This window comes from Argopecten irradians, chromosome 9, assembly GCF_041381155.1.
Source record: "Argopecten irradians isolate NY chromosome 9, Ai_NY, whole genome shotgun sequence".
NCBI lineage: Eukaryota > Metazoa > Mollusca > Bivalvia > Pectinida > Pectinidae > Argopecten > Argopecten irradians.
In genome coordinates, this window is record NC_091142.1 from 1,474,790 (window position 1) to 1,499,199 (window position 24,410).

At 39.6% G+C, this 24,410-nt stretch overlaps 1 protein-coding gene and 1 long non-coding RNA gene across 3 annotated transcripts in view; both read right to left on the reverse strand.

Moving 5' to 3' along the window:
• LOC138331057 (calcium/calmodulin-dependent protein kinase kinase 1-like) overlaps window positions 1-24,410 on the reverse strand; it is a 248,457-nt gene that overhangs the window by 219,263 nt on the left and 4,784 nt on the right. The window contains exons 3-6 of one of the 2 annotated variants that reach the window (XM_069278514.1): window positions 17,246-17,435; window positions 16,499-16,681; window positions 16,090-16,232; window positions 13,761-15,142 (exon numbers count right to left, since the gene is read on the reverse strand). In XM_069278514.1, coding sequence (XP_069134615.1) covers window positions 14,033-15,142; window positions 16,090-16,232; window positions 16,499-16,681; window positions 17,246-17,435 — 1,626 coding nt within the window. In that variant the 3' untranslated portion in view covers window positions 13,761-14,032. Of the gene's footprint in view, window positions 1-6,360; window positions 6,458-13,760; window positions 15,143-16,089; window positions 16,233-16,498; window positions 16,682-17,245; window positions 17,436-24,410 lie in introns of those variants that run through there. The other variant, XM_069278508.1, reaches the window with a different exon arrangement.
• LOC138331056 (uncharacterized) lies at window positions 394-6,183 on the reverse strand. Its single transcript, XR_011209648.1, has 2 exons — window positions 1,463-6,183; window positions 394-637 (listed from the first exon to the last, which is right to left on the reverse strand). It is a non-coding gene; the product is annotated as an uncharacterized lncRNA (long non-coding RNA).

A 24,410-nucleotide genomic window follows, 5' to 3' on the forward strand; every position in this document is an offset into this window, starting at 1 on the left:
TTTACTCAATTTTACCCCTTTTGGCCTCTCCCACAGCCCCCTGGGGGGTGGGGACCATATAACCTTAGAAGGTTTGTGCAAAATTTCATTGAAATTGATTCAGCAGTTTTGGAGAAGAAGTCGAAAATGTAAATTGATTACGGACATACGACGCATGACGCACGACGGACGACGCACGATGCACGACGACGGACAAAAGGCGATTAGAATAGGTCACTTGAGACTTCGTCTCAGGTGACCTAAAAATCCTTATATTTAAAAGTAATTGAAAAGCTATCTCACAAGCCCTGACAAACAAATTGGCAGACATGCAGACATGTGGATGCAAGAATTATAATCACTGGATCTAGAGGACTAATATAAACAAATATTTATACAAAGTTAAACAATGAAAAAGTTTTGCATCATGGTTTTATTTAATGATTACAGTTGAAAGGAACATCTGATAAATTAATACTGTTTAAATGTTCTGTTCATGATCTTCTAGGTCCATATTTGGAAAGTTTACTTTCAAGAGCACTCAACTCAACATTCTTCAGTCTTCATGATGCTAATTGTATGTATATGTATACATACACTTGTATACAGGTCCAAGGGATGAACTTTCTGTATTCATGTCACTATGCATGCATGGTGCCTGAAAAAAAGAACCAACAATTTTTTATATCTGTTGAATATAACAAAAATTGAAATGATCCATTTCAAATATATATAAATGAATAATAAATGTAGGTTCATTCTACAGGTTTTTTATTTTAGAGAAAACATTTTATAAGTTGTGAATGTGTCACTGATGCATTTAATAGAATCAAATATTTTTTCAAAAAAGATACAAAATTAATTATTCAGTTCCAACAAAAATTCAGAATGAAAATAAATGATACATGGCTGCAGTACATTTCAACTATGTAAAGTTTGTCATATACACATGAACTAGGTACAGTTGTAATAGATATACAAACACTATTTATTAATTATGACGAGAAATAATACTGTATGTGTCCTCCAAAATATATCTAAAGAACAAGATAAAACCTACATACATGTATGTGTATACCTGATCATATACAATACCATTTTACCAATTAACCTAAATCCTACGTACACATGCATTGTACAATGTATGTGTATTACAGAACATATACAGAACAATAATTATACAAATTAAAAATCTATAAATATACACATCAGAACTGTATGAATTGAGCGGTAGCATAATATTATAGATTAATTGAAACAAATCTTAGCTTGATAATGCACTAGCGGTTACATTCTACCTGTACATTATACAGAGCATTACCCCTAAAGAGGCCCCACGAAAGAACCGCTATTTACCCCAGGGTTACGTTTTACGCGATTGGGGAACAGGTATGAAACATGTGACCATATGTGACCACTCATTCATGAAAAAATAATGCTAGGGACTAATTACATAATTATCAAAATACGAAGACTCACTTACTATCAGCTGAGCAGGGAGTACCGGGTAGTAGGCCTAGGTACATACAGTAGCGGTCCAGAGCTGCGTGCTCGTTTGAACTGTTCTCTTCACTATATCAGGTTGTATTAACACTCTCCATGCGTCATAATGTTTACCGAGTCATATGTTGGGATTGTCGCTGCTCCATTGCCTTTCCTTTCGCATTTAGAGGGAGTCAGTTGGTTGTTTTGGCGGAAACCTTTTGGTTCAAAACTACGGTAGCCATGTTTTGTTTACTTCGGAGAGCTGGTGGATGTTGCGCATGCGTTAAGATTGAACTGCACTGATAGCTGGTCGGGAGGACACATTAGGATTGCTATAATATATATTAATTTCTTCGCATAAAGAGCGATTTTGATGGGAGATTATATTTTTCTATTTCATAAGAAATTATACTGGATACATTAACACCATTTTTACCGATTCTAGCATTTGTTTGCCAGACTATTCGCTTTAAGATTACATTGATATAAAGCAATATACCAAATTTGGCTGAAATCAGACAATAAATACTAAAGTTATCAAGCGGAAACCATGGATTTATCTGTTTGACAATTTTAAAGTCCTGTAACTCTTGCATGTATTGACGGATTTTGACCATTATTGAACTCATCTGAGATCTCATTGATATAAAACAATTTCTAAAATTTTGTTGAAATTGGACAATAAATATACAAATTATTGAGCAGAAACCATAGATTTATCTGTTTTGAATATTTCACAGTCATATAATTTTGCAAAAATTAAAGAATTTTGACCATTATCGAACTCATCTGAGATCTCATTGATATAAAGCAATATACCAAATTTGGTTTAAATCAGACAATAAATACTTAACTTATTGCACGGAAGACGTTTCCCGGACGCCGACGACACTGACACCGACGCCTACGCCAACATAGTGATACCTAAGTGTCTAACAATTACCTATACATCATCATCATCAAAGGGATGCTGATCTTGTCCAGTTGACAACAAGAGACCCAAGGGCCTTAACGGTCATCTGACTACCTTGGCAATAATCATATAGGAAATTAATAAGATATAATGTCATGGTAGCCATCTTCAATTTGCTATCACCAAGAGATGTAACAACACCATGTTAGGATAATTTCATGCAAGTTTCAGTCATATTGCACCTTTATAACTTAAGAAGAAGTTCAAAATATGTTTTTAAGATGGCGGCTGTGGCAGCCATCTCGAATTTCAGATTGACCCAAAAAATAAAAACACTTTGCCGGGACCATGTCAGGATCATTTCATGCAAGTTTCAGCCAAATTGCACGGGTACAACTTGAGCAGTAAAATGTGTTTTCAAGATGGCGTCTGTAGCGGCAATCTTGGATTTCGGATTGACCCGTAAAATAATAATAACACTTTGATGGGACCATGTCAGGATCATTTCATGCAAGTTTCAGCCAAATTGCACCGGTAGAACTGGAAAAAAAGTCAAAAATGTATTTTCAAGATGAAGGCTATGGCAGCCATCTTGGATTTTGGATTGACATGAAAAATAACAACAAACTGTCGAGACCATGTCAGGATCATTTCATGCAAGTTCCAGCCTAATCGCACCGGTAGAACTTGAGAAGAAGTTAAAGAGGTGTTTCAAGATAGCGGCTGTGGTGGCCATCTTGGATTTCCGATCTACCCAAAAAATAATAACACTTTGTCGGGACCATGTCAGGATCATTTCATGCAAGTTTCAGCTAAATGGCACTGGTAGAACTTGAGATGAAATTCAAAATGTGAAAAGTTAACACGCGGCCGATGGCGTACGGCGGACGAGGATGGACAAAACATGATGACTATAGGTCATCTTGACCCTTTGGTCAAAAGACCTAAAAACAGATAATTGATTTTAGCCAATTTGTATTTTCATCATTTAAGAGCAAGGATTGAAATTATTACCACATATTTTATCATAGATCCCTAGCAGGTGTTACATGCGTCTAGTTTAGTGACAGAAACAGTATTTATTCAACACTAAGAACAAGCCACACCGACCCGCTCCATCAGCTGAGTGACAGAGATAACACTATGTACAAACCACACGGACCCGCTCCTTCAGCTGAGTAACAGAGACTGTATTTTACACTATGTACAAACCACATGGACCTGCTCCGTCAGCTGAGTAACAGAGACCGTATTTAATACTATGTACAAACTACACCGACCCGCTCCCCGTCAGCTGAGTAACAGAGACCGTATTTAATACTATGTACAAACCACACCGACCCGCTCCATCAGTTGAGTGAAAGAGACTGTATTTAACACTATGTAAAAACCACACGGACCCGCTCCATCAGCTGAGTAACAGAGACCGTATTTAATACTATGTACAAACCACATGGACCCGTTCCATCAGTTGAGTGAAAGAGACTGTATTTAATACTATGTACAAACCACACCAGCCCGCTCCATCAGCTGAGTGACATTGACTGTATGTAACCCTATGTAGAAGCCACATCGACTCGCTCTTTCAGCAGAGTGACAGAGATGGTATTTAACACTATGTTCAAACCACATCAACCCGCACCCCGTCAGCTGAGTGACAGAGATTGTATTTAACACTATGTACAAACCACACTGACCTGCTCCATCAGCTGAGTGACAGAGACTGTTTTAACACTTTACATGTACAAACCACATCAACCCGCTCTTCATCAGCTGAGTGACAGAGATTGTATTTAACACTATGTTCAAGTCACACTGACCTGCTCCGTCAGCTGAGTGACAGATACTGTATCAACACTATGTACAAGTCACACTGACCTGCTCCATCAGCTGAGTGACAGAGACTGTATTTAACACTATGTACAGTGGAACCTCCCAAAACCGAACCTTCTCAAAACCGATCACCTCTAGAAACCGAACATGGATGTCGTGTACGGAATGAATTCCTCTTTATTAATAGTATAAAAAACTTCCCAAAACCGATCCCTCCCAATTCCGAATACCGGACCGATTTTGAGATCGGAATAGTCAAATGTAACTAAAATACACTTCTGAAAACCGGCCTTACCTGTGCGACACCGATAAATTACATTGAGGTCTGATCAACCGACCGTGAAATACACACGTACCTGTACCATAGCTGTTGCATGCCATGTCCTTGGGCATGTATACAGATGTGAATGGTTATAGGTACACGGTAATTATACCCGAGATGGTGGTGTAATTATTTCATCATGCCAGTTGTTAAGATATCTAACGAAGGTCTACCATGTGCACGCGGTTTATTTACTCTAAGAATACAAGCAGAGCTAGTAATAAAGAGAAAGTTTCGTATTCAAATCACACGTTTTTTTATTTACATATGTAGTTGTCGGATAACGTAAATTATCTGTATGAAGAAGCCGAAGCCATGTATTGTTTTAGAAAATGACTATGTCATATAATGACCGGCATCGACTAATCATCGTGTAATTAGACCATATAATTTGATTCTTGACGTAACCGGAAGCGATCGGTCGTATGTAGGTTGCAGACGAGAACATCCCCAAGAACATTCACGCAACTAAATAACTAAACTCCGTTTATAAGCGGTTACAAAGTCAAGTTTGCTGTAATCCATTCCTTTTAAACGTATGATTCTCTCTTTTGTGATAACATTCACATTAACAATCAATATCGGTCGGTTTTAACGAACACTAGGCATACATGCGATGCACTTATGTAAAAAACGACTTCTGATCGATTAAATCCGGATCGTGATGATCGGTATTCGGTTCACTTCTCCAAACCGAACCCTCTCTAAACTGGCCGAAATTACATGCACCGACCATGATCGGTTTCGGGAGGTTCCACTGTACAAGCCACACCAACCCGCTCCATCAGATGAGTAACAGAGACTGCATTTAACACTATTAACAAGCCACACCGACCCGCTCCATCAGCAGAGTGACAGAGACTGTATGTAACACTATGTAGAAGCCACATTGACTCGCTCCGTCAGCAGAGTGACAGAGATGGTATTTAACACTATGTTCAAACCACAACAACCCGCTCCCCGTCAGCTGAGTGACAGAGATTGTATTTAACACTATGTATAAACCACACCGACCCGCTCCGTCAGCTGAGTGACAGAGATAGTATTTAACACTACATGTATGTACAAACCACAACGACTCGCTCCGTCAGCTGAGTGACAGAGATTGTATTTAACACTATGAACAAGCCACACCGACCCGCTCCGTCAGCTGAGTGACATAAACTGTATTAACACTATGTACAAACCACACCAGCCCGCTCCATCAACTGAGTGACAGAGACTGTTTTAACACTTTACATGTACAAACCACATCAACCAGCTCCCCGTCAGCTGAGTGACAGAGATTGTATTTAACACTATGTTCAAGTCACACTGACCTGCTCCATCAGATGAGTGACAGAGACTGTATTTAACACTATGAACAAACCACATCAACCCGCTCCCCGTCAGCTGAGTTACAGAGACTGTATTTAACACTATGTATAAACTACACAGACCCGCTCCATCAGATGAGTGACAGAGACTGTATTTAACACTATGAACAAGCCACACGGACCTGCTCCGTCAGCTGAGTGACAGAGACTGTATTTAACACATTTTACAAGTCTCACCGACCCCCTCCTTTTACAAAAGTAATGAAAACACATATGAACTGTGGGCCTGATTGGTTGTCAGTTCACTGTCAACTAACAGACAAACCTACTTGTACTCAACAAATATTCATCAGTTAAAATTTTGCCATCCCTATATATATATTATGGCAAAAATAGCGAAAATTAGGCACTGGAGAAAAAAAGCCATGGTAGGGTATTTTTGCAATATAATGCTAAACAACTGATGAATCTGTAAACATCTCCTTCAAAGATTTGGTAAAAGATAGTCCTACCTGATATCGCCAATCTTGGGCGGACGTTTCCGTCGGGAGGGTCGGAGGATGATTGTTGTTGGCCGACTTCCCACATCCGAACACATGCTAGCAACGCCTGAAACAAGGGGAGGTAATTAGAAATTAATACATTAAGGGGAGGTAACTAGAAATTAATTTACTGAATTAAAACCTAACACAAGGGAAAGTAACTAGAAATTAATTTACTAAACTAACACCTGAAACAAGAGGAGGTAACTAGAAAATAATACACTAAATTATAACCTCAAACAAGGGGAGATAACTAGAAAATCAAAGTGCCAAGGCCACTCATAGATGCTGTGATTGAAGGATTCAAACCAAATAATATAGAAATTGGTTATTCATTTAGATATTGAATTTAGTATACTTTAAAGTGTACACGGAACGGAAAATAATATTTAGATATGTTATTCTGTTTGATCTCCTGACAAGAATGGTGAAAACTGCATCAAAATCGGCTGCTTCAGTACCGAGATACCGCCCTCCAAAGTGCTCGATTTTTACCTGTATAACGACTGCTAATCAGGCAATCGGCAGCTCATGCTGATTTGGGGAATATGCGGATGTGACGTCACGAGGACAACGGCAGTGAGGTGTTTGGTAGTGGGGTTATAGCACAAAGGGGAACATATATATGTATTCCTGAAATGGGGTTACGAGAATTTTACAAATATATATACAGTATACAGTTATGTTGACAATTTAATTATATATATAATAGGAAATATTGCAACTGAAATCAGGCTAAATACATATGTAGATTAGAGGAAACATGTATACGTTATTTATGTTCCTGGTACATTTAACTCTTATCTCTGTTTTAACAGCTTACTAAATTATCTATCAAACCTCGGGAATATTCATTTTTCATCATGTGATCTAAAAAGAGATGAATTCGAAAAATGATGGTCATATAATTATCCATTTGAATATGTTTCTGTATGAATAAAAATTCTCTCTAGGCCTATTGATTTCAACAGAAATACGTATAATTATATGTATATATGTTTCTGATTTCAAGAACCAACTTATCGAGAAGAAAATGTTTTAAATGTATTCCATAGTTCAATACACGTAGATATCATAGACATAAATTAGGAGGGGAGTAAAAAAAATGGATATCCGAAATCTAGCAACTTTCAGAAATATCAAAAATCTGACGTTGAGCATTATATTTGCATTGTTCTTTCTCGACATGCCATTTGTAAATAATTTTGTAGTTTTTGTTATAAAGATATATTTACGTGTAAGCAGAACATATATACAAGACAAATGTATAATGAGTCTTTCTGAAATATATACTGTACATCTAGTAATTGATACACTTGTTATACGTTATGTTGGAACGGTATATTTTACTGTAAACCAGGGATTTTTAAGTGTAAACAAATATTACATTATACAACAATTTTATGATGGTCCATCGCTAACTTACCTGTGATCTTACCTTTGACACCTGACGCAAGCTTATCAACAAAGCGTGACAGGTCACTAAACACCTTCTTACGTAATCTGGTTAGCCCCCTCATTAGTCTCGGTTGACTACGCGTTATAGTTACTGCAGTATACAGGTATAGAGATTAACGCAGCATGACATTGGCTATTCGGAATTACTACATACTTCCAACCTCTCACAAAGGAAAAGTGTGGCCGATAAATGTCTTGCTACCACAATTGACTCCACAATAACCCCCATGATTTCTCGTCACTCGGAACTTATTACCCCCTCTCTTCGCTTGGGAGTAATAAATCCCTTATTACTTTACTTACAGTTCTGTTTTTGTTCTGTACTTGATATCTGCTACTTGGATTAGACTTGTCACATAGACATCTTCAGTCTCATTGTTTTCGTCTGACCCGTGCATGATTTTTTTTTTCAATTAAAGACACTAATGTATGAACTTGAGCGAAATATCAACAAGTCGTCGAGTGTACTGTATTATATGAAAGCTGAATGTATTTCGTCAAAAAACAAATAGATCGATTTCAGATATAACGCAATTAGTAGATGCATTTACATATATGCAAAAAATTCTGTTTGGAATCATAACTTAATCGTATGGGCAGGTTTATAAAAAAAAGTCAGAAATTCGTTAAGCGGGGTTGACCAGTAGACATTCAAAGACCCGAGTCGGGCTTTGGATAACATAATCAAGAATCCTTGATATAATATTCACATATATGTGGTTCCAACCACCGCAGATATACAACGTACGTGGATTATTATGAACATTTTATTGTGTATAATTATGCTGCAATCGCGTAGAAATATCAATGTTCATTTATCTAAGACAGGTACATCAATATACATGTACATGTATGGGTAGTATAAATCCCTGTTTTCAAGCGTTTTTCAAACTCATATCTGTGATTAAGGATAACATTAAATAGGTATCAGACATGTACACAGGTATTTGTGTCTTCAAAATCGATATTTACAAACAGATAGTTTATATTAGATGGCAGACACGAAATTTCTCCTCTCTATCTTTTGCCAGTAGAATAGGTCCCGTTGTCCTCGTGACGTCATAGGTCAGGGGTCCCGAATCGGGGTCAATGGCTTGGGGCTTCAGGTGTGATCTAGAGAAAAGTCGCATTATCTCTTATACCGTAATCGCCTTGAAACTCGTACTTTCTTCATTCTAAATTTTATCCAAAGACGCATTTATCAAGCCTTATATACCAAACCATTCCGTATACACTTTAAGTGTGCAGTGTTGAATTTCTGAGTTTAACAAAATGTATTTACGGTATACCGTATTAATTTTATGATATTTAAAGTTTTTCAAGAACAATAAGTTGAATAACTCATTTACCTGAAATAACTGTAATAATTTTTATATCTAAATTATTTCTGAAATAACGATTTCAACACCAATGAAACCGTTCAGAATATGAGTATCATTTTTTTATAATTCTTTTTTAATTACTAAATTATCAATTTCATCAATGTCTCTTAAAAAAAAAAAAAAAAAAAGTAAACATATCCGTTTCTTAATATCCACTTAACATTGAAGAATATTTTCGGAAAAATATAACATTAGAAATATTACCATTTCTGGACATGTTTTGGTTTCCTTTTTAGAAAACTTATATGGGTTGCTTTGAAGACTTTTGACTAATAAATCAAGGCCAGATACTTTTGCCGAATAAAAGGTACATTATTTCATTACTATATCTCTGGATTTCTTTTAAATTCACAATATTGCTAGCCGTTACCATCAAGAAAACTTCATGTAATGTACCGGACTTTAGCAAGTCTTCGTAAGCCTAACAGTAACTGGTTGGCAAGATGTTATCATGCAGAACATTATAGATCTATCGTGAGTTGTGCTTTGCCGACTTTTGACTCATAATAAAACATGGCCATATACTTTTGCTAAGTAAAAGGTACATTATTTGGTTACTTTTAACACTCAAATTTCTTTTGAATTCATAAAAACGCTAACATCGAGAAAACTCCATGCAATACATCAGACTTTAGCAAGTCTTCATAAGGCTACTGTACATTACACGGCAATTTAAGTTTGTCACTTTTAAATGCTCGTACATATATAGATCTATATTATCATTATATTTTGTAAGTTTATGTTGATCAATTTTGTACCTTTCCCCTTTCATTATAACGCAGTTGTCGATAAACAAAAGACACAACTCCCAGTGACAGATCAAGAGAGGAAACGCATACTCAAAACTATTAAGTTTTACTGCGCAATAATACCATCGGATATAGTTCGTCAATGTAACCAACACGAAAACTTTTTAAACGTTATAAGAACTTTCTTTTGTAGTAACCTTCCTAACATTTGATTACAATAATTGATCAGTAGCATGAATTAAATTTATCTCAACTGATACTCACGCTCGGATAGCTGAGCTTTGGATGAGTTTTGGATAGTGTATTGGGTGAAAACTCAGGTACCAGAGCAAGAGCTCCAAATTCATAAAAGGGAGGGGTGGGTGGGTGCCAAACATTATCCTCTGATCTCACTTGTGGTTCTCTTCTAGTCTATAGCAGAATTTCTTTGTCTTTGTAGTACTTGAATATCTTATATGCCTCTTAATGTCACAAACCTCGCTTCTCGAAAAGTGAAAAGTGACAAATCTCGTAATATCTCGCGTGATTTCAGTTGAGATATAAATTTATCTCAACTGATACTCACGCTCGGATAGCTGAGCTTTGGATGAGTTTTGGATAGTGTATTGGTTGAAAACTCACATTACCCCCACTAGTTCCCAAATTCTTCCTCCCACAATCCCTAACCTCAACAAAACAATCCCAACACTCACATCCAAAACTCATCTAAACCCTGATATGACTTTAAGGAGCAAAAATGACAAAAAAAGTGAATATATCAACAAATGGTGAATTTTATTTAACTATTCCAATATCTGACCAATTGATGTTCCCATGTACATATGTACCATAATCTATTTATGGGTTTTAATTGATAACCCAACCCACAAACAATGCATACACAACCATGAATGGGATGTTGATACCTACAGCAGTACATGTCACAATTAACACCTGTCTTACAGTAACTAGAAAAAACATCACTTGACCTTGAAAATAAAGCAATTGTTCAAAATGGATTACTTCTGAGTTGGCCTTTGACCTTTCTCTACTTTGTCCTGTGACCGTCGTATCAAGATTACAAATGCGTATCAGATTTCAAAATGATTAATCCTATTTGGTGCGAAAAAGGAAACTACAAAAACAGTAATTGATTACAGTAATTACTTCTGAATTACTTCAAAAATTGCACATTTAAAAACCCATGTGTTATATATCCAAGTGACCAAGTATTAAACCAGGTGCAAAAACATGACAATACACAATACTTCAGCAAAGATTAAAGGGTTTACAATCTGAACTATAAAATTTATGAATAAATTGTTGTACAGAACTAAAACCAATAGTCATTTGACCTTGAAAATGAATTATCTAAACTGTGTACAATGTACGTGTACTCCATTTGTAAATAGCGCACACTCTCAGTGACTTTAGTACCGTATTTACAAACATAACTAAATTACAGGTTATCATTAACAGCAAAGTATAAAATTTATATCATGATAATACTATCATTCAAAATTCCAGTAAAAAGGCATAACTAAGTCATTGCATTCAAAACACATGGGCTGCAGAGTTAACTGAAGGCTGGACGTGTGGCATCAGGACTACCTAGTGCACTATACACCTGCTCTGCCCACTCCGGGGCTTCTGCAACATTTCTAAACTTCTTGCTCACCGTACCTCTCTGTAGGACTTTCCCAAACCTTGTATATCTCTCTAGACTCTGTTCGCAGGACCATCCCACATGACTCATAATATCCCCAGCATCACCGTATCCTGACACAGCCATAGTAACAGCAGACCCCCCTCTTATGCTATGGGTTGTCTCCCCTTCGTCTATACCCATGTCTTTAAAATAGCTTTTTAGCCTTTTATACATAGAAGAAGTTGAAACAGCCTCCTCCAGAACAAGTTTTCTTGTCCTGTCCAATGGCCTAAACAGATAGCCATATCTCAAGTCTATACCTACCGAATTTGCCCCAGAGATATACTTCTCCAAACCTGTAACTGGACACACACTTCTGTTGTCCATTCTCATCACGGTAAACTCATTGACCTTCCCATTATTCAAGGTTTTCCCGACTGTATGACCAAATAACAGACCAGCCCCATCCTCAAACTGATGAATCTCCTGCGTTAAACATTTTGCCAAATCACCAGCCCTATCCCCACTGAAAAATTGCAACTTAAAGAAAGCCTGGTCTCGTAGAAGAACAAATCGTTCAGCGGGATTCTCGCTGACTTTAGAAAGAAGATCATCAATGTGGCTAAAAACCTTTGTCAACTTCCCAAAAAACAAAGGCTTGGCTTGACTAACTTTTACATGAGACTTCGCTTGCTCCTGCTGGATAGCCTTTACATATTTCTGTACCCTCAAGCTACTTGCTGGGTTCCCAGAACACAAACCTTCGTCCCATTCCACCCCAAGTCCCCTCACCTCAAAGATGGACTTTAACTGACCAACAAGTGACTGAACTGTTCCCGCAGACAATCTGGACGGGCATTCACATTCTGATGGCCCAACCCTACCCAAGTATGGGCAATTAACCGAATGAATTTGTGTCTTCCCTTTCCCATCCTTCTTTAAAAGGAAATGGCAAATATCCTCTGGAGAAATACGCCTTATATTGCAAACAAATATATCAAAGAATGCTAGCAATTCACATTCCAAAGCTGATTTCTTCTGATTATAAGGAGTACTATCAATACTTCGTTCAAGCTCTGCGAGCCTGCTGTGAACTGTCGCTGGCATACGAATCACTGACTGGGGGGATTTCAGCCTGGACAGGAGGGCTCCAGGAAAATTACAGGAATAGGCGATATTGGTCAAAGGGCAGCAAGAAGCACCTGTAATCACCATTGGGGTCCATGGTACTGGGAACACTACCAATCCCTGCAACATTGGAAATTGTAATAACACCTCAACTTGACTACCAGTACCACTATCAATATACACAAAATGCTCATTCAACTAATTGGAAATTAGGGAAAGGCAAGCCTGGCCACCATCAAGGGAGTACGTAAAGCAACTGGACTGAAGCCAGACTTTGATGGACCCAAAATGACACTAGTATCACCCGTTGTCCCCAGTTCGAGCCAGTCTGTAGCATGTGAACATAGCCTAGGCCACCATGAAGGCAACACCTCAGGTTTTGGAAAAACGAAAGTGCACTGCTTTGGTTTTTGTTCTATCAAGAACTTAAGAACAGAAGAAATTAGGCAAAATGGGGGAAAGACATAAGGAAACCTCTCAGAAGAAAGGTCCTGAGCAAAAATGTTCACACCTGCCGACTCTGGTAATGGGTATGGGGTAAAATGGCGTAAACACTGGCCATCCCTTTCTAACATTGCATTAGAGTCCAGCGCCATGAGGTCCACAGTGTGGGGACCAAAAACTGATTGAACCCGCCCCCAAACAGACTCCGACAACTTGCAGTCTGCCAAAGACTTACGTCGGGATTCAAGATCTGCTGGGTTCTCTGCTGATGGTATGTACTGTAAGCGTAGGTCAATATTGCTTCTTTGTGTTATTGCAAAAATCCCCTTTATTAGATCATTTAACTCTGAGCTTCGACACCCCTGTCCTTCCCATGCAGCCACCACAGCCCTATTGTCAACATGTGCATCAACCCTATGGTTTTTCATGCTCGCCTCATGGGTGGCAATAGTTTTTAGCACAGCGTCTGCCTCCTTAAGGTGGATAGGGCGGTCATCATCTGTTGGGAAGAAATCCCCAATGCCTCTTTGTTCTCCAACCACTGCTCCCCACCGAAACAGGGAAGCATCTGTTGCTATACTAACCTGGAGATGCCTCTCAGCTCTCCATGGCACCCATTCAGTAAAAGTGTCCATGAACTCACAATGCTGAATTTCCTCTCGGAGATTGTCATCTAACATAACTGATTGACTGTTCTTGCTATCCCTACCGATAGCCCTATTGACCTCCCGAATAAACAACTTTGCACCAGGGACGGCTAGCATGAAAGAAATACACTTTCCGTCAACCCTTGTAAAGTGTTTAAATCAACACACTGACCCTTGAGAACAGAATTTCTAAGTAACTTAAACTTCTTAATCTTGATGGGGGGAATACGAAAACACTGAATCCACCAACATCCCAAGAAACTGTAAGATCTGGCTGGGCTGAAATACAGACTTCCGTAAGCCGATGAAATAGCCAACTCTTACAAGAACTTCACACACTATGTACAAAGCAGCTGTTGCTCTTTGAGGATTGCCACATTGATCTTTGCTCATTCCACCTTGAGCTGTAGCCTCACCAATCAACCTGTCGTCGATATACTGAAGACAGGGTACACCAAGCTGCCTACAGTAGCTTGTAACCGACATACCAGTCATTTGGTAAATATAAGCACTAGCTTTAAATCCAAAGGGAAGGGAAGTATAAACAAGGTCCCATCCCCCAAACTGGACACCAAAATACTTCCTGGAGTTCACCGAAAGACTGATGTGGTCATACCCAGACTTGTCGTCAATGTTCGACATGTATGAACCCTTAGGGATAACCCGAGGAACTTCCTTCAGTGTATCAAGGGTAAAACTATTGTCCTTGATCCAAAGATTAAGAAACCGTTCATCATGACAGAGGCGAGGTTTACTAGGTTCAACTGTGAGTGGCATCACCAAATATGGTGGCTCAACTTCCCCAACCTTTCCCCATACGACCATAGACCGATTTGCTACTCTTTCCAAAAGAGACTGCAAGATAAATTCTTCATAACCTATGCATGTTTTGGAATTAGATAATAAGATAGGTGGCAGTGTATCAGAGTCATAAGAAACACCCCTGAAGTCTCCCTTAAAATGCACAAAATGCCTACTAACATCTACCCCATATTTTATCCAATCTAACACCTCCTCACATGCATTAATTCTTTCCCAAAACTGGAGGTATTCCGACTTACAAACATTTCCTGCTAAGAAATAATCTGGGTCCCGAAAAGGTAAGTCAGCCAAACTGAACTGGGCCCCTGAAGCCACTTCCTCTGTCCTGGCATTTTGGAATGGGGGCTGAAGAGCTTTTCCTCTGTAATTTACCCACCGACATGGAAGATCCCTTGCTGCAATCTTTGAGGGGTCAAACTTTAAACCGATCTCCCACTCTGGAATAGACGGCTCAAATCTGGCCCTCTTAACTGTTTGAGGGATATCCTGTGATCTCTACAACAAGTTAAAAGGATAAATCTAAATAGAGGAAAAACACTTCAGCCCTCATTCCACGCGACTTAAAAAGCCACTAAGGGATTAGCTACCCTTGGAACGAGAACCAAAGAGTGCAACAAACACTTTCCCCTGCACATATCAATGTGTTACTAACCATGTATATTAAAAGAAAGGCATCCTAAAATAAATCAATTATAATTAGTTTTCATCATGTTAGGTAAACCTTCCTCATAACCGACCGAAAACATAAAAAAACTTTAAACTTGCTATCAAACAAAATATAAATCTACCACAAAACAGCTCCCATCAACTATCATTTTGCTATCAAATACCACAGCTATTGTTGACCTTAAAGACAATTAGCTATATCATGGCCCCATTTCCTTACAAAGGTTCTAGGACTTTTTGAGGACCTTAGGGCAATTAGCCACATAATGACCCATTTCTTTGCAAAGGTAGCATGTTCCCCTTTTCTTAACAAACCTGGGGCGTCCCTGCCTGGCACCTCCCATAGCCAAGAAATCTGGATAGGGGGGAAAATAACCCTGGCCAGGCATAAAAGGCATCACTGGTTGTGGGGGAGTCCCAGGAAAAGGAAGGTATGGGTATGGTGCATAACCCTGAGGAGTTGTGTAGCCCTGGGACACGATTTCCCCTTTCGCCGGACTCTCCCTATGACTTTCTTTCTTCACCTCACTCACATTTGATTTTAACCAATCAGCCACAGTGGCAGATATCTTTTTGTCCTCTGAGGAACCTAATAACTTTAAACAAAGTGTAGGCATATCAGGATTGTCTTCGTGTTGCCTACACACGCTTAAGGCTTTCGAATAAAATTCTTCCTCAGCAGCACCTGCCCTCGAGGCACAATCTACTAGAACCTCTAAAGAAGCGATCAGTGACATTGGGGCGGTTAACGAAGGCCTCCCCGCCATAAATCTTACATTGCGGAGGGCCTCCTCCACCTTGTCTTTTCTTTGTGACTGAGTGGACCCCGACAGCTGCTGCTCCATCTTTTTTAAGCGAGCCTCCATTGCTGAATCCTGGACGTGAGTGCTGACCTCTTCACCGGTTCCCACATCTGTGACTATAAACCAATACAAAATGTCATACATACAGTAAACCTTGACTTTGACATGACTTAAACAAACATCATCATTTTTTTTTTTTTTTTTTTTTTATATAACACTATAAGCAAGATCTTCACTAGGCATAGCTAGCAATATATATACACTGCCTTCATTTAGATTAGATAGTGATATTGACAAAAAGATCAGTACAAGACCATGACCCTTAAATCCTAAAAATACAATCTTGACCTTCAGTCAAGATTTACAAACATCTTCAAAGTACCTGCGTTCTTTGAGATCCCACCCTCCTTTCCACCCTGCTGGCTGGTCTGTAGGACTGCTCCTTTGGGAGCACCGATGCTGTTAGCCAGAATAATGGCCAGGTGGAGTGCGTAACGGATATGTGTAGGCGATGTAGGTGATGTATCTTTGCCTGCTAGTGATAGGACTGTCTCCACATCTTGACCTGGATCAACAGAGGATTGAAAAATTACCACCCCAAAACTAAATAATTACTGCATCCAAAAAGTATTTATCTGCCATTCCTGATTGTCATCCTGTACAAAAATTTAATTTGTTAATCTGCTAAATAACAAAACAGTCCCAATTACAATATATTTTTTTTTTTTTTTTAATCCAAGCAATATTACAAACATGAATCCAAGCCGAATCCAAGCAATTCGAAAATTTTAAGGTCCTATTAACAGCCAGGGTCATTAGGACGTGCAAGGTTTGTTGGTGGAGGAAAGCCGGAGTACCCGGAGAAAAACCACCGACCAGCGGTCAGTACCTGGCAACTGCCCCACATGGGATTCAAACTCGCGACACAGGGGTGGAGGGCATGTGGTAATATGTCGGTACATCCTAACCACTCGGCCACTGCGGCCCCCAAGCAATCTGGCTTCCTAGGGCATTACAAACATGATTAAAACCAGATTTTGTGTCAAGACACTTGATTTATCAAAAAGAACCCTATAAATATTTATGAAAATGTACACTGCATAAATCTATTTCAAGAGACCCATAGTACCTGTCAACTTCTTAAATTCTCTACTGATCTCTTCCTCAGAGTAATCCATAAGGCTGTGATCCCTCTTAAGCCTGCTTGTCGCGGCCGAGTCTGTAATATCATCAGACCTGGTCGTCTTAATCTCGAGGACCAGCGGAAGGATATTCCTGTCGTTGAGGTTATGCTTTGGCTTTAATACTTGATAAGACATCTACCGAGTAAGCAAAGAAGAAGCAAAATAAGAAGCAAATAAAAGTAAATATCCAAATCATAAATGGTGATTTTCACGCACCAATGTCTTCTCGTAAAGGAAAAATATCCCCTCAATAAAATATTTGCTTGCTAAATAAAGGGTACATACTGTACTAGTAGACTATATACATTTTTTTTTTTTTTTTTTTCACACGCCTTACCAAAAGTTATTGCACATTTAAAGGTTGCTGAAGTATACCATAATTTAAAAGCACTGAATTAGGCTAATAGCTGTAAGCACATCGCCAAGCTCACCCCACTAGAAGTGTCAAACACTGAATTTATGGGTAGGTCAGCCTGTGAAATATCGCTATCATGTTCTACAAACAAGACTGAATCGGAGACTAAAAAACGCTATACAACAGACCATAACCCATATTGACCATCCCTCCGCACAACGTCCTGTATTACTGTTAGGCATACTTGTAAGTAAGTACATGCCGGACGACCACGTGGCCCAACCGAAAAATAAAAAATTCCCTTTTTTCTACGTTGCCATAAACATCTATGCAACACATAAATCTCCAAGAAAGAAAAATCCTCTGAATCTCCATACAACGAGTCAACAGCCGAACTACAAGACATTCACGAATCACAAACAGAAAATTTGTTGGTCTGCGGCCGCACCGTCTGACCTCCCAAAAATGAAAAGGCAAACACTGTTGGTCTCCGGCCGCACCGTCTGACCTCTCAAATCGAATAAACCATGTTCGAGTCTCCAGCTAAAACTGTCTGACATCAGCAACAATACAAAGTAAGAGGCAAAAGCCTAAAAGCCTGTTAATGCCAGCAGCCGAACTGCCCGACACAATCGAGAAAATACAAGAAACCTGGACCTCGGTCAAAACCACATGGTCCCCATCAAAAATAAATCGATTAAAAAAGTGTCTTCGGCCGTACCTACAGACACGAATTTCCCCAAACAATTTCACAAACAATACAAATATATATATATTCTACTCACGATGCTGTCTAAACACAGGCTAACGCCCAGGCCAGAACACGAAAATCTTCTCTCCGAAAAATGGTGCCTGCCTCGCTTCTCGAAAAGTGAAAAGTGACAAATCTCGTAATCTCTCGCGTGATTTCAGTTGAGATATACGTAAAATTTAAATAAACATACACAAAAATCCACCGAAAGTCTGCCGCGGAGGAAGACAGCGAAGAAGGCGTTGTTCGTGATTTTCAGGAGACTACTATATTGGAGTAATACCAATATCATAGAGTCCCAACTGAAGACTTAAAACACTCCATCCGTGGTGTATATGTACGTACAAATTCAATGTCTGTGGTTTTGAATATTGGGATTTTATTTTTCAAAGTATTACGTGAAATGAACAGAACAACTTTTAATTTTCACCGCAGAGTGGTTTCAATGTTTTGATGTGCACAGGCTCTCCGAGCGTACCTAAGAATGCTGTTTCACAGCATCAATAATACACTAAATCAAAACCTCAAACAAGGGGAGGTAATTTGAAATAAATACACTAAATTAAACCTCCAACAAGAGGAGGTAACTAGAATTTAGTATACTGAATTAAAACCTGAAACAAGGGGAGGTAACTAGAAATTATTACACCATGATAATACGCTGAAATAAGCAGAGGAAATCACTAAGCTGTAATGCCTTCCAAAGATAACAGCTAAAAAGTCTTAAATCAGGGGTGATAACGAACACTTTACACCTAAGAAACAACAACATAAATAAACTCCTTAAACATTTACATACAATTACAATATTTTAACCAGAGATCCCAGAGGGATCTTGGCATCAACCAATAAAGGATCTGTCAGTAAAAGAAAATAGGGATCTTTTCTCTGCATTATACATGTATGAATATACATTACAGCAAAATCTTCAGTTTTCAATATCTAAAATGATCAGCTGATGACCATGTTGTTTTCTAAACAGTCTTAGATAATACATTACTACAAAAAATGTGACAGAGGGATGGACGAAGGGATGGCAGAGAGATGGATGGAGGTATGACAGAGGGATGGGTGGAGGGATGACAAGAGGGATTAATGGAGGGACAACAGATAGATGGATGGAGGGATGACAAGAGGGATGAATGGAGGGACGACAGACTGTTGGAACGAAGGACAAGACTGATGGATGAATAAATGACAGAGGAATAGATGGAGGGACAACAGAGGGGTGTAAGGAGGGAGGACAGAGGGATGGGAGGAGGGATGATAGTGGAATGGAGGGAAGGATGAATGGAAGGACAACAGAGGAATAGAAGGAGGGATGACAGAGGGATGAATGGCGGAACAACAGAAGGATGGATGGAGGGATGAAAGAAGGATGGATGGAAGGATGACAGAGGGATGAATGGGGGAAGACAAAAAGATGGATGAAGGGATGACAGAGGATGGATGGAGGGACATCAGAGGGATGGATGAAGGGATGATAGAGGGATGAATAGAGGGATAACAGAGGGATGGATGGAGGGAAGACAGCGAGCGGGATGAATGGAGGGACAAAAGAAGGATGGAAGGAGTGATGACAGAAGAATGGATGGAGGGATGGCTGAGGGTTGAATGGGGGGAGAACAGAGAGATGGATGGAGGGATGACAGAAGGATGGATGGAGGGACGACAGAGGGATAAATGGGGGAATGACAGAAAGATGGATGGAGGGATGACAGAGGATGGATAGAGGGACGGCAGAGGGATAGATGGAGGAACGACAGAAGGATGGATGGAGGGATGGCAGAGGGATAGATGGAGGAACGACAGAGGAATGGATGGAGGGATGACAGAAGGATGGATGGAGGGACGACAAAGGGATGGATGGAGGGACGATAGAGATGGATGGAGGGACAACAGAGGGATGGATGGAAGGACTATAGAGGGATGAATGGAGGGATAACAGAGGGATGGATGGAGGGACGACAGAAGAATGGATGGAGGGACGACAGAGGGATGGATAGAGGGCTGACAGAGGGTTAGACGGAGGGACGACAGAAGAATGGATGATGGATGGAGGGACGACAGAGGGTTGGATGGAGGGACGACAGAGGGACAGATGTAGGGATGACAGAGAGATGGATGGAGGGACCACAGAGGGATGGATGGAGGGACAACAGAAGAATGGATGGAGGGACGGCAGCGGGATAAATGGAGGGACGAAAGAAGGATGGAAGGAGTGATGACAGAAGAATGGATGGAGGGATGACAGAGGGATGAATGGAGGGACAACAGAGGAATGGATGGAGGTACGACAGAAGGATGGATGGAGGGACGACAGAGGGATAGAAATAGGGACGACAGAGGGATGGATGGAGGGACGACAGAGGGATGGATGGAGGGACGACAGAGGGATGAATGGAGGGAGGACAGAAGGGAGGACAGAGGGATGGATGGAGGGACGAAAGAAGGATGGATGGAGGGACGACAGAGGGATAGAAGGAGTGTTAAGTTAAAGGCCCATTATCTTTCCAAAACAAAAATCAAAAGTTTCTTAAAAGCAATAATAACATCAGGAATCATGAGAATGCTACACCAAACAAATGATTCCCTGCAAAAATTTGTTAAGATTCATTTCGCTATTTTGCTGACTGGCTCAGTGATAGTTAATTAATGTGGGGTAATAGGACGATGGTGGAAAATATAAAACGATTTGTGCTTTGAAAATTAATATTCAATTTACTTCATTTAAATTGATCAAAAAGTGATGATAAGTGTCGTATTAACGGTAAGCTAACAACTTTTGTGACTCTACAAAATTACATTCCCATTTTAAGAATTAAAGGTCATATATAGGCAGGAAGAGGGCATGGACTTTATTGATTGTTTTTGGTAATTGAATCTTATTCAGAAAAGGGAAGGTGAGTTTCAAAACAAGGAGGTAAGTGAAATTCATCCAAACTCTCCAGTGACACAGCTGTCATGTTCCAGGTAAGGTGTCTAGTAGATTTTGAACGTTTTGGTACATTATAGAAAAGCTATATGGTAATTTCCTGTGTATTTCCCGCACTGGGGTATAGCCTGCGGGAAGCAAAATAATGCATTTTCTATGATTTTGTAAAATAAATTCCAGATAACCCGCAAGTTGTACGTCGCTGTATATAAAGTTTGTACTATCTACTGACATGAGTCTATATGCTATGATTGCTTGCATTTGGAGAGGGGAACATAGGTTTATTTCAAGACATGGAAAGTCATTAGCGTATTATTTGTTTGACAATACAAATACTTTAATATAGTAGGAGCATACCTCTGCTATTCACATGTTTTTTTGTGTGTCTTTAAAATAGGTTACAACTAATAGGCTGCATATATTTTCTATTTTAGTAATAATTTCCACAGATAGCCCATATTGGCAGATAGCCCGCATTCAACATCTTTTTATGTAAAAAATTGTATAGCCCGCAGGCAATACACAGGAAATTACAGTAGGCCAGTGCGAGCCAAACTTCTCCAACCTTTACATAACATTCGGTCTGGTGAAATAGAAATGTTTACCAGACCGGACAAGATTTTACCAGACCAAATTTACTATTGTAGATGAAAGTCCAAATCACAAAAGATCTCTTAATAATCAATTATATTTTATTCAACAACATTAAACAAGAGGCCCAAAGGGCCTGTATCGCTCACCTGGTTTTTTTTTTAGTAATTATCACAAGACTCTGACAATTAGAAAAATAAGCAAAATTGACTTCCAAAGTTTAATTTTGAATCACAACCATACAATGATGCTATTGATACCATACAAATATGCTATCCAATACATAGGTTCAGAGACAAAGTAATTTATATGAAAGTAGTAGCCTAATTGACCTTTTTGACCTCGCATCTACATGTATTGCCGTCTAAGGCCCCGGGGGTCAGCCCTATCATTTGTACAATTTCAAATCCCAACCCTATAAGGATGCTACCATTGCATTATAAGTGCTCTTCCATTCTTAGTTGCAGAGAAGAAGTTGTTTATATGGAAATAGCTAAATTAACCCCTTTTGACCCCACCCTTCAGGCCCCTGGGGGGGTCAGCCCAATCATTTGCAAAATTTTGAATCCAAACCCTATAAGGATGTAACCATTGCATTATGAGCATAATCCCATGTTAAGTTGCAGAGAAAAAGTCATTTATATGGAAATTGACCCCTTTTGACCCCCCCCCCCTCAGGCCCCCGGGGGTCAGCCCTATCATTTGCACAATTTGGAATCCCCACCCTATAAGAATGCTACCATTGCATTATGGGTGCTCTTCCATTCTTAGTTGCAGAGAAGAAGTCATTTATATGGAAATAGCTAAATCAACCCCTTTTGACCCCACCCTTCAGGCCCCCGGGGGGGGGGTCAGCCCAATCATTTGCAAAATTTTGAATCCAAACCCTATAAGGATGTAACCATTGCATTATGAGCATAATCCCATGTTAAGTTGCAGAGAAAAAGTCATTTATATGGAAATAGACCCCTTTTGACCCCGCCCCTCAGGCCCCCGGGGGTCAGCCCTATCATTTGCACAATTTGGAATCCCCACCCTATAAGAATGCTACCATTGCATTATGGGTGTTATACCATGCTTAGTTGCAGAGAAAGTCATTTATATGGAAATAGCCAAATTGACCCCTTTTGACCCTGCCCCTCAGGCCCCCGGGGGGTCAGCCCTATCATTTGCACAATTTTGAATCCCCACACTATAAGGATGCTACCATTGCATTATGGGTGCTATACCATGATTAGTTTCAGAGAAGAAGTCATTTATATAGAAATAGCCAAATTGGCCCCTTTTGACCCCGTCCCTCAGGCCCCCGGGAGGTCAGCCCCATCATTTGTACAATTTTGAATCCCCACCCTATAAGGATGCTACCATTGCATTATGAGTGCTATCACATGCTTGGTTTCAGAGAAGAAGTCATTTATATGGAAATAGCCAAATTGACCCCTTTTGACCCCGCCCCTCAGGCCCCCTGGGGGTCAGCCCCATCATTTGTACAATTTTGAATCCCAACCCTATAACGATACTACCATTGCATTATGAGTGCTATCTCTTGCTTAGTTTCAGAGAAGAAGTCGTTTTATGGAAATAGCCAAATTGACCCCATTTGACCCCGCCCCTCAGGTCCCCGGGGGGTCAGCCCCATCATTTGTACAATTTTGAATCCCCACCCTATAAGGATGCTACCATTGCATTATGGGTGCTATCCCATGCTTGGTTTCAGAGAAGAAGTCATTTATATGGAAATAGCCAAATTGACCCCTTTTGGCCCGGCCCCTCAGTCCCCGGGGGATCAGCCCCATCATTTGTACAATTTTCAGTTAGTAGCCCATAAGGATGCTACCAGTCAAATTTTGTTGAAATCCGACCAGCGGTTATGGAGAAGAAGTCGATTGTTGACGGACGCCGGACGCCGGACGCCGGACGCTGCGGTATCCCATAAGCTCACCTCGGTCCTTCGGACCAGGTGAGCTAATAAAGCAATACAATTTCGAAATTCAATGATACCATAAAATTTCAAAGTTTAGAGTTTCACGCTAACTTTCCAGTTTGCTCATCTACATCTTTGGCAAAACTTTAGCAAGAAAGAACTTCATTTGCAGCATTTCTTAATAAAAAACATTAAATCACTTAAAAGCAGTAAATGATATATTTAATGCTTCAATTGAAAAGCACATAATTGTGATACATATAATATTGGAGTTAGATTTAGCTCCCGATCATTCATTAACTCCGTCGTTCGTATTGTTACTTCATATCCCTTTAACATTTAAACATATCTGGTACTGTAACTGATTAACTTATCGACAGTTTCAGACTTGCTATGAAAGCAATGCAACTGAAAATAGAGGATATACAGGATATACAGCGAAGCATGAAGGAAAAAGATAGTCGAAAAGTGACGGGAAGGAAAGTGGATTGAGATTAAGTCACGCAGAACTATGTCACCGATTGGATAACGGGCGATTGAAGAAAAACTTCCGT